General features: G+C 42.0%; 1 protein-coding gene across 1 annotated transcript in view; it reads right to left on the reverse strand.

The window, feature by feature from the left end:
• CNTNAP4 (contactin associated protein family member 4) overlaps nucleotides 1-12,303 on the reverse strand; it is a 503,646-nt gene that overhangs the window by 218,368 nt on the left and 272,975 nt on the right. Inside the window, exon 9 of the mRNA XM_033962929.1 lies at nucleotides 4,331-4,480. Coding sequence (XP_033818820.1) covers nucleotides 4,331-4,480 — 150 coding nt within the window. The remainder of the gene's footprint in view (nucleotides 1-4,330; nucleotides 4,481-12,303) is intronic.

A 12,303-nucleotide genomic window follows, 5' to 3' on the forward strand; every position in this document is an offset into this window, starting at 1 on the left:
TAGGAAAGCTGGAGAATGGGCAATACTAGAATAATGGATGATTTCAATTACCAAAGAAAAAGCAAAAATTATGCTTGACACAGTAATGATCACTCCACTGACCACTCTCTCGAGACTACGACGGGAGCTCATGGCAGTCATTTCCTATGAGTGATCTGCACGGGGCAAGAACGTAGGAAGATCGCTCCTGCCCCGAAAGCCCGCTAGACCACCAGGTAAGGTCCGGGGTGCTGGGGGGGAAGGTGTGAGGGAGGTGGGGAAGGTCCGGAATGCAGCTTTATTTTTTTAATAAAAATTTGAGAATAATCGAATCCGTAGATACTGAAACCGTGGATTCGGAGGGAGAAGTGTATTTTCATTCAGGTACAATGCTGCTGCTTGTTTCTTCCATACCCAATACCCATTTTGAGCCCATGAAGCATTAACTGAGGCTTTTTTCTCCACATATTTATAAGCTGTGTTTAGCTTAGTGCAAAATACTGCGTTTCTCTCTCACCCTATATTGTACTACATAGTGGTCAGTGGAGTGATCATTACTGTGTCAAGCATAATTTTTGCTTTTTCTTTGATAATTGAATTATGCTCTATTGAATTATATAGTGATTTAAATTACCCCAACATTGACTGGTTAAATGTTACACCGGGGATTGCTAGGGAGGTAAAATTCCTAGATGTCATAAATGACTGCTTCTTGGAGCAACTGGTCTGGGAACCGACAAGAGGGGGTGCTATTTTAGATTTGGTCCTTAGTGGAATGCAAGACATAGTATGGGAGTTAACTGTGTTGGGCCCACTGGGAAACAGTGATCATAACGTGATCAAATTTGAGCAGACACCGGGAGTAACGTCACAAAAGATATCTACTGTATGGGCATTTAATTTACAAAAAGGTGACTATGATAAAATGAGGAAAATGGTTAAAAAGAAGTTAAAAGGATTGGTTGCAAAGGTTAGGACTGTAAACCAGGCATGGATGTTATTTAAAAATACCGTCATGGAAGCCTATACTATATGTATTCCTCGTATCAGAAAAGGTGGAAAGAAGAGGAAACGAGAGCCAGCGTGAGTAAAAGGTGAAGTGAAAGAGGCTATTAGAGCCATAAAAACATAATTTAAAGAATGGAAAAAAGACCCGAATGAAGAAAATAAGAAGAAACACAAGCACTGGCAAGTTAGATGCAAAGCATTGATAAAGACAGCTAAGAAAGAATATGAAGAGAAACTTGCAAAAGAGGCAAAAGCTCATAGCAATTTTTTTAGGTACATCAGAAGTAGAAAACCTGTGAGGGAATCTGTGGGACCATAGGATGATCAAGGAGCGAAAGGGGCGCTTAGGGTTTGATAAGGTCATAGCGGAAAGACAATAAATTATTTGCTTCGGTCTTAATGGAAGAAGATGTAAGAGATTTACCTGAACCGGAAATAGTTTTCAAGGATGATTATGCGGAGAAACTGAAAGAAATGCTACACCTTGGGTTTTGGCCAGGTACTAGTGACCTGGATTGAGAACAGCCTACTGGGCTTTATGGACCATTGATCTGATCCAGTAAGGCTATTCTTATGTTCTTATAATGCTGCATGCCCAAAATGTCTCATGTGCAATCTAAAACAGGGCGTGGCCACAGGAGGAGCATTGGTGGGGTCAGAGGCATTCCAGATATTTAAGTGCAATACTATACAATAATGGGTACACATGACCAACTTGTGTGCCAGGATTCACACCAAGTTTCAACTGACATAAGACATTGCACCCAAAGGTGGGTGCAGGAATCTGTTATAAGCGTTAGTCTATAAAGAGTGCTCAACCCAGAATGTCCCAAATAGAATAACGCTTAGTGCCGATTTTCCTCAGTGCCTAATTTTGAGTTCCATTTACTAAATCTGGACCTTACTACCACCCATTCTGTAGGCAGCAAGGATTCATATAGAATTTATGTGCTGATCATTTTGTTTAATGTTTAGCGCAGGAACTCACACTATCTGACCCTGACATGCCCCTCTAAAAAAAAAAAAAAATGTTTTTAGGGCATGTTAATTTAGCATTTGGCACTGTCCATGAGTATGCCCCAAGGTATATCATTTTAACTAAGCTGTGTTAGGTCTGCATTGGTGCCTAATGAAGTTTAATAAAATGACCCCTATGGCCTCTATTTAAAAGCATGTCCATGTGTAAATGTTTAAATGTGTAGATCACATGCACGTATAAATGTTTAAATGTGTAGATCACATGCACGTGTAGTGAGTCTAAAAGCAGATTTTACATACAGATTTAAAGGGGCCATTGAGTAGGTAGGGTTTGGGAAGGGGTTGAGTAGGATTGGGCATCCCTTCTGCCGGCCAACTTCATGGCTTAGGAATTTCCTGCCATAGCCACTGATTTGATCGTGGCAGGGAGATTCATTTGCCGCGATCAGCTCAGCAGCAATGCGATTCTCTAATTGGCGCCTGTGACATGGACACTGGTTAGCGAATCAGGGTGGTTAGGTGGGGTTAGGTGTCTGTCCACTAGGACAGACGCAATTCTATATAGCACACCCATGTGCAATTCTCAAAAGCTGCTTAGATGGCTGCTGAGACTGGGCACCCTATACAGAATCCAGCCTAATATGTCTGGAGCAATTCTTTAAAAATACAGTCCATGTGTTTTGTTTTTTCTATTTCCCAATAGTGCGCCTGGATTCTGCCATTATGAGTAGGTGCTCTCTTTCACAAACATAATGCAGTTTGTCCAGCCATTTGGAAATGGATGGAGAATCTGCAGATTTGCAACTTTGACCTATGAGAAGTTTAGCCATGTGCATATTATGACACAGTAAGAAAGATTGGTAGCAGTTCTATTAAACAGTAATATATTTTATAGTTTATTATTATAGTCCACATTTAACAAGGCAAATAAAAAGATTACATATTCAATAAATATACAAAAAAAACCAACTATAAAATATATCATTCATCTAATACTGAAAAATGTCAATAACCATATTTCATCTTACAAAATAAATGATATTTCAACAATTTCTTAAAATTACATGTCTTTCTACTGTTTAATATAGACTGGAAGTTTGTTCCATTCAGTGGAACTTTATATATACCCAGATCCCGAGGTAAAGAACACCAGATTCATCTGGTATGATAACACATTAGCTGAGCCAAGGTCATCTGTTAATAATATTTATTAGATAGTGAGGTGAGTGAAAGTAGAGGAGGGCAGATGGTGTGAGGGGATATCTTAGGTGATGTCAAGAGTCTGTAGAATAAGGATTGCTGAGTGTAGGAAAGGAGGTAAGAAAGGGTTAATGGACAGAGATTGTAAGGAAGAAAGGGATTAGAGGAGATGAGGGGTGGAGCAGTGGCGGGATTGGTGGCAGGGATAGTGGTGAGATGTTTGTGTCAGATTGTAGGCAGAGTTTGGGCATGGAATGACTTAGGCATCCGTGTTAGGTGCCAATAAAATAGGCCAGAAAAACCCTGACCTAAAATACTGGCGGCTAACATTATGATGCCTACTGGCACCTAAGGCATCACTAGGTGCAATTCTATAAACACAAAAAAGCTGTGGAAACTGCAATGTTCTTAACTTTCCTTTTATTTCTTGCAAAACTCTTCAAATAATATGAAAAACTTGTTCACATAGATTACATTAAGATTTGACAGACCCGGCACGGGCCGTGTTTTGGCAAACAAGCCTTCTTAAAGGGTCCTATAGGTTTGATACAAGTCAATATATTATGAGAAGGCTTGTTTGCCGAAACACGGCCCGTGTCGGGTCTGTCAAATCTTAATGTAATCTATGTGGACAGGTTTTTCATATTGTTTGAAGAGTTTTGCAAGAAATAAAAGGAAAGTCAAGAACTTTGCAGTTTCCACAGCTTTTTTGTGTTTGGATTGCTCCTTTTCCTGTGGAAAATTGGGTCTACACAATTTTATGAACACCACCTTAATTTGATTGACATGTGGTAGGTGCCACTTCCAACAGCATCTACCAATTTAGACACTGTTTTATAGCATGAAGCCCTCTGTTAAGAAATATTTACTCATCTCCTCCTTTATGAAGCCACATTAGGCCTTTTTTATCGCTGGCTGCAGCTGTATTAGCTCCGACGCTCATGGAATTCCATGAGCTTCGGCGCTAATACCACTGCAGCTGATGATAAAAAAAGCCTAACGTGGCTTTGTAAAAGGAGCTATTAGTCAAAATATCGACAACAAATGCCTTTCTGACTAAAATAAGACAGAAAAGAGTTATCTAGAAATATGTAATGTCAAATTAGGAATATTCTATAAGGGCCGCACAAAATTAATTCTAAAATTGGAGTACAGACTTGCTTACCTCCAAAAATATAGCTGTCTCCTGAAATAACTTGAATTGGTAGAGTAATATGAATTGTTGATGCTATATCATTGTCCAGTGTTACACTCATTCGATTTCTTTTAGCAATCAATGAAACAGAATGCCATTGTCCATTATTTAATCCAAAACCTAGAAAGCAATTAAACGTAATATATTCTATTACAGGTTCAGAGTTTTCTGTAGTCATATACAGTGTATTTTGAAAGTTCATGATAGGCTGTAATAGCATACTGAGTATTAAAAAAAAATGTATTAGTGAGAAATAACTAGAATCCTAAAATTAGATAACTGTTAATTTTAAAAAATATAATTATTTTACATCTTCTCTCATGATTTCTCTGGCAAGCTACAGATCTATTAGACAAATAGTGGGGTCCTTTTACTAAGGCGCGCTACACGTTAGCGTATAGCGTGCGCTAATATTAAGCATGCGCTAAAACAGCTAGCGCGCCTTAGTAAAAGGACTCCATTGTGTAGGATGCTTTGGGGCCCTTTTACTTAGGCCTTGTTTTACTAAGGTACGCTAACCGATTAGCACACACTAATCGATTTAGCATGCGCTAAATGCTAATGCATGCATGTTAGTCTATGGACGCGTTAGCATTTAGCGCACGCTAATTTGATTAGTACATGCTAATTGGCTAGCGCACCTTAGTAAAACAGGGGGTAAGTATGGAAAGTTTTTGCACTTTGTGTTAAGGTCAAAACCTAACACACAATAAATGCAAAGACTGTAGTTAATTCAGGAGGCATGCCCAGCATCTTTCTATATATACTTTACAGGGCAGAAAGCACACATTTATGTATTTTAAAAAAAGTATAACCCGCCTAAAAGCTAAGCAGGTACTAAGAAACATACATAAATCATCAACCCCCCCTTTTTAAAAAGCTGTGTTAGGCTTTTTTTATCACTGGCCATGGCGGCATTAGCTCTGATGATCATAGAATTTCTATGCGTGTTGGATCTAATACTGCCGCGGCGGGCAATAAAAAAAAGTCAAATGCGGCTTCGTAAAAGGGGGAACAAATAAACATAAAATACTAAAGTCTTCAATAGCATAAAAGCGATTAAAATCTCACATCTTATAATCGGTATCACATCATAATCAATGCCTTTATTTATCTTTAAGAAAAAAGAGCTTCTAAAAAATAAAGTTTTTCAAAAGTTTTTTGAATTGCAGTATATTGTTCACCGTCCTCATCTATCCAGCTAAGCCATTCCACAATTTTACCCCAGCCACTGGTATAGCTGTGTCAGGGCAAGACTGACGCCATCTTTGCCTAGAATGAGCGAGTGAAAACACGCAGAGTATAAGGTTTTGAAATGTTGAAGAATGGGCTTTAATGACTGTCCTTTAAAGTTGGTTAACATTAACATTGTTATTTTGTGCTTTTCCCCAAGGAAGAAGTCAGTTGCCCTGACACAGCTGTACCAGCGAAACACCTGCTAGCTCTCGTTGGCATGAATAGGACTGGGAAGAGACAGCACAAATAGAGAACATTCAAAACTCCCGAACCAGATAAGTTTTTTGCAATCGCAATTATAAAGTTTTTTTTTGAATGATATGGACAGCTATTATAAAAGCTGATGTGAAGATTACTACTAAAGTTCATATTATTAATAAATAGGTTGGGGCAGGAGGTTTTTGAGCCAGTGAGGTTTTTACCCTTTCCAGTATGTCTGCTTAATACAAATAACAGCAGCATATGGGGTTCGGAGGCTCTTTTCCTCCTCGAGTAAACTGACCTTTAAGCATATTACAGTAAAGAAGATTATCCACTTTTCAGAGACATAAAAAGAATTAGTCATAGCTTCCCCATGCCCATCTCAATAGCAGATTATGGACTTTTCCTCTAGGAACTTGTCCAAACCTTTTTTTTTTTTTAACCCAGACATACTAATCCTCTAGTAACAAATTTCAGAGTTTAACTATTCATTGACTAAAAGAAAATTTACTCCTATTTGTTTTTTAAATTATTACCATGTAACTTCATTGAGTGTCCCCAAGTCTTTGCATTTTTTGAAAGAGTACAAAAATGATTCATGTTTACCTCTTCTACACCACTCAGGATTTTGTAGGCTTCTATCACATCCCCTCTCAGCCACCTCATTTCCAAGCTGAAGAACCCTACAGAGTAAGCTTTTCCTCATATGAGAGGAATTGTATCTTCTTAATCATGTTGGTCACCCGTCTTTGAACAACTTCTAATTCAACTACAGTGGAACCTTGGTTTCCGAGCATAATTCATTCCAGAAGCATGCTCGTAAACCAAATTACTCGTATATCAAAGCGAGTTTACCCATAGGAAGTAAGGGAAACTCGCTTGATTGGTTCCACCTCCCCTCCCCGGCCACCGGCGCTGCTTCACCCCACAACATTCCCAAATGTTCCCACCGAGGCCACATCCCCCCCCCACAAACCGGCATCGCCCCCCCCCCCTCATGAACGCTTTTCCCCCTCGCATGAACCGGCATCCCCCGTCCGCCCAAACTGAAGGCTTACCCCCAATGTGATACCGGCATGCAGCACCAACCCATTAAATGCTAACGCGTGCATGTTAGTCTATGGACGCTAATTCGATTAACGAGCGCTAATTGGTTAGCGCACATTAGTAAAAGAGGGGGTCACAGTATTACTGAATATACTCAGCTTTAATCACAAATTAACTTTTCTTTGTTTCCTTCTCTTTTAACCTTTGTTAAGTAACTTGCAAAACAGATGTGAAAGTGCATTAAAAATCACTTTTTCAAAAGCATGATTTAATATACTACAACTTGATCATTTTTGAATTAATATGTTGTTTTCTTTCTCTATGAGAAAAAGCCTTTTTCTTAAAAAAATGATGTATGTCACAATAATGAGTTCCACACAGTGCACACAGTAGTATGCTCTGATTTAATTATCAAATTTTATATGTGTGAAAGCCAGGTCATAAGTCTTTGCTTGTAGGGGAGCAAACCTGTTCAACCATTCATAATTTAATTATTCAATCTCCAAACGCAGACTTGGTTTGCATCAGTGAACGTAGAAACAATAAACACATTGAAACGATTACAAAAAAAAAATGATTGGTTTTCTTTTGTCAAATAATTTCTTGCTTGAGACAAAAGATGATACATTCCATGCTGCTGTCATTACTTTTAATATTACTATTACTAGCAATAATCATTCAGTATATTGGGGGGTTATAATATTACATTTTTATGGCAAGGAGAAATAATGTACTTTACAAAAGTATTGCCTAATCTTTCATTCTTCACCAATCACAACTATATTGTCTTGAATGTTTTTTTGTAAACAAACTTCTGAGATGAAAGCAAATATGTACAAAAATTGGTAAGGGTTCTCATACATCGATGGATAGACAGTAATGAATATACTATAATATTTTAGTTACATCCAAAGAAAAGGAAACAATTTAATGTTTAAACATCTGCAGTATATATAGAAATATACTGCACACTCCCTGCTTAAAAAATAGGAACCCTTGTATTTTTAAGTTGTAGTATTTTACATATTATTTAATACACACAGAAGATCATTTTAGAAACTTATAAATGAGTAAATAATGGGGGTGGTGGCCTAAGGGATCTGGCCAATCGGAAACTTGGGCCACTCCCAGCACATCCCAGAATGCACTGGGAGACGGGCCTAAGACCCCCGGGTGGCCCAAGTGCCTAAGGGTTGTAGAAAGAGTGATAAGGAAAGGGAGGTGCAGATAGGTTGGAAGGCCAGAATAAGTGATAGAATGAGCTAAGAAGCTAGGGAATCAGTGAGGATTAAGGTCAGTTCAGGGTGGGGAGCAGCTTAAAGAGGTACAGGCTCAGGTGTTATCAGATTCTATTGGTCCACCTCTTCATCTGTGCACCCTCTCTGCCATCAACTACCTGGGCATCATAGGGATACATTTTATGCGGCATCATAGGTGCTCATTCTGTATAGCTCACCAAATGTTAAGCACTGGGATGCTGCATGATAAGCACAGAGTCCATATCAGCACTTGCAAGTGCTATCACAGTTATAGAATACTAGCATAAGTCAGCAATTATAAGCCTAACTTTTAGACATGAGCACTACCAGTATTCTAGAACTCGCAACTCTTGACCTGCCTATTTTCCTTTATAGAATACTAACTTAACAGGAAAATATATGCCTATAAGTTAGGCATGGGTGATCTCAGAAGCCACAGAGTTGGCATATGTGGTGCATGTACAGTAAATTCTAGTAATATTTATGTGGAGGGGCATAATCAAAAAAAGCGTCTAAGTCCCCTTTTGGCCTAAGTCCCTAAACGTTCAACCCAGAAGCAAGGAAAGTGTCCATAACCAAAACAAACGTCCATGTTTTGATTATGGCCTTCCCCTGCCTAAACGCCCAATCTCCACTACGTCTAAAAGTACCCCCACGTTGGCCGGACAACGACAAAAAGGTACGGGGAAGGGGGGTGGGGGTGGGGGGGGTCGTGGGGTCATCCGGGGGGGTCGCGGGTCAGCTGGGGGGGCCGATCGGGGGTTCTAGGGGCGGACGTTGGGGGGAGGGGGGTTCATCGAGGGCAGGAGGGCCTAGGATCCCTCCTGCCTGTAATGTAGTGGGGGTTGGGGTAAGGGGGTTGCCTGGGTCAGGAGGGCTTGGGCTCCCTCCTGGCCCGAACGTGTAGGGGGGGTCGCCTGGGCCAGGAGGGCTTGGGCTCCCTCCTGGCTCGAACGTGTAGGGGGGTCGCCTGGGCCAGGAGGGGTTGGGATCCCTCCTGGCCCAATCAAGTCAGGGGGGGGGTTCGCGGCTTCAACGGGGCAAGAGGGCTTGGCCTCCCTCTTGCCTCGATGTTGTTTGTTGGGGTGGGGGAGTGATCCATCGCAGCAGGAGAGATGCCTCATCTCCCCTACCGCGATGCTATCACTCCTCTACCAGAACTGCCGCGGGTCGCGGCAGTTCGGGTAGAGGAGTGATGGCATTGCGGTAGGGGAGATGAGGCATCTCTCCTGCCACGATGGTTAGGTTGCCGGGCCGCTGAACTGATGGCGCCAACGGCCATCAGCTCAGCAGCCCGTTTTTCGGCACTTAGACCTGGTTTTATTTCGTCTAAGTGAAAAAGGTCTAAGTGCCGACTAAACTGTATTGGTTATACCTGTTGTACGGCTAGGTGTAGGTCGGCCCACCTCCCGCCCACTGACCGCCGTTTCCCCTCCTCTAAACACACCTCTTTTCTCTCTGTGCGTTTAGAGGCAGGGGAAAGGCCTAAGTTGGTTTTAGATACGTCTAAAAACCAGCTTTGGTTATGGGTACTTGGACGATCAGGCTTTTTGATCGTCCAAGTAGCCATTTAGTACACTTTTTAGACGTTTGTTTGTTTTTTAAATTATTACCCCCATAATGTATAGGACTCTATAAGTTACATACATGTGAGTACCACACATGCTCTGCCCAGACTCCACCTATATTTATGCCTAGCTGTAAAATATGTGCTATTTAATATATGAACAACAAAAAAAGAGGAATAGGAGATATCTGAACCAACTTCCAGTTACATATACTTTTATTAGCAGGTTTTTTTTTTTTCAAAAGGCCAAAAGCAAGTCCTTGATATGTAAAATAAAAGTGGTCCCGACTAGGATCCAAGTTTCGGTGACAGTGTCGCCTTCCTCAGGGGATAATAAAGGACTTAAGTTTTCCTGTAAATTATACGCTATGGGGCTCATAATAATAATAAAAAAAACATCTAAAAAGTGGCCTAAATGGCTACTTGGATGATCAAAAAGCCTGATCGTCCAAGTACCCATAATCAAAGCTAGTTTTAGACGTATCTACAACCAGCTTAGGCCTTTCCCCTGCCTCTAAACGCACAGAGAGAAAAGAGGCGTTTTTAAAGGAGGGGAAAGGGCTGGCAGTGGGCAGGATGTGGGCCGACCTACACGTATAACCAAAGATTTTGAAAGGTTGCCTAGTCAGCACTTATATGTTTTGACTTAGACCAAGTCAAAACAGGTATAAGTGCCGAAAAAGGGGCCGCTGAGCTGATGGGGGCTAGCGCGATCAGTTCAGCAGTCCAGCAACCTACCCACCCCCCCACCGTAACCATCGCGGCAGGAGAGATGCCTCATCTCCCCTACTACGATGCGATCACCCTTCTACCCGAACTGCCACGACCCGCGGCCATGTATCTAAGGCCCCATCCACAGGAGGGGCCTAAGGCTTCTGGGCCTATTCTGGTTGGCCAAGGCACTTCAGGCCCCACCTGTGGGCTGAGTTTGAGCCATCTGGGCCAATCCGGCCCCATTCCTGGGATGGCTGACTTGCCGGCTGGGCGGGCTTGTCACCTGTCTGTCTGGCCAACCATTTCAAAGTACGGGGGTGGGATTGGGTATGGGGGGGTCATGGGGTCGGCAGGGGGGTTGCAGGTCAGAAGGGGGGCCGATCAGAGGTTCGGGGGGGCGGTCGTGGGGGGGGGGTTGCATCGAGAGCAGGAGGGCCTGGGATCCCTCCTGCCCGTACTTAAGTGGGGGGTGGTGGTTAGAGGATGTCCCCATCCAGGAGGGCTTGGGCTCCCTCCTGGCCAGATCGTGTTGGGGGGAGGGGGGTTGGAGATCGCTGGGCCAGGAGGACTTAGGCTCCCTCCTGCCCGGATCGTTGTAGGGGGTGGATTCTGTAACCGGTGTTGTTTTTGACAGACACCGGTTACAGAATCCAGGTTTTAGGCAAAGGACTGGCACTTCCTTTGCCTAAAAGACTTTATTTTGGACGTTTGGGGCTTAGGCTTTTTTTAGGTTGATTATATGGTATAAGTTTAGACTTAGTGGTGGTCTGTGCATTTAAACAGCTGAACGTAGAGGCAGGTCATTATAAAAAAAAACCCTCCTTTTGGATGTTTTTTTTGATAATGATAATTTTCCCTACTTCTACTTTCAACGTTTAAGGCCTTAGGCCAAAAGGGGACTTAGATGTTTTTTTTTTATTATGCCCCTCCACGGATTTTCAACAAATGTACAATTAATTATGAGACAAGACTAAAGGTCCTCCTTTTCCAGCACTTTATATAGATATATGGTAGAGTCCACATCTGTGTTTAGTCCACAGGCATAGATGGTATTCAGATCGTATATGAATTGCTGTTCTATCCGTAAAAGGATCTGGTCCATATCACCCCCTCGTGAACATGAAACACAAGATTTAAAGTTTTTTTATATTCAGGACAATCAGAAAGAAACCAGAAGGAGATGATATGGACCAGATTCTTTTATGGGGAGGGGCTTTAGGCACTTGAACCAACCGGAGTCTTAGGCCTCTTTCCTAGTGCATTCAAAGTGGCTACTCTGATTTGAAATGAAATAGAATGATTGTACTGCAATGGCTTTCTGATTCTTTGTAGAATCAGATACTGTACTGTAATCAGTCAATCTAGTCCTCAGGGCACACCCAGTCAGTCAGGTTTTCAGGATATCCATAATGCATATGCATGAGATAGATTTCCATACCAAGGAGGCAATGCATACAGATCTATCTCATTCATATGCATTATGGATATCCTGAAAACCTGACTAGCTAGGTATGCCCTAAGGACTGGGTGAGAACCATTAAGTTAGATGACTTAAAACTAATGCCAAAGATAGAAACCTAGGGTTACCAGGTATCTAGATTTCACCGTACATGTCCTCCTTTTCGTGGACATGTCTGGGGGTTCAGATGGCTTTTTAAAACCTGGCACTTTGTCAAAAATCACATCAGGAGGGGGCATCCACACGTGCGCCGATACAACGCAGTGACATCACATGCACATGTGCACATGACATCATTGCATCTGCCACCTAGGGCGAGGCTGGGGGCAGAATGAGGCTGGACTGGGCAAGTCTGGGGACATGGCCATGGGTCCGGATTTTCCTTCGGGAAAATCTGGTAACCCTATATAAACATCAGGGAAACTGATGAGCCTTTGAAAGTACAGTCTCACATTACAAC

This window comes from Geotrypetes seraphini, chromosome 1, assembly GCF_902459505.1.
Source record: "Geotrypetes seraphini chromosome 1, aGeoSer1.1, whole genome shotgun sequence".
Classification (NCBI taxonomy): Eukaryota; Metazoa; Chordata; class Amphibia; order Gymnophiona; family Dermophiidae; genus Geotrypetes; species Geotrypetes seraphini.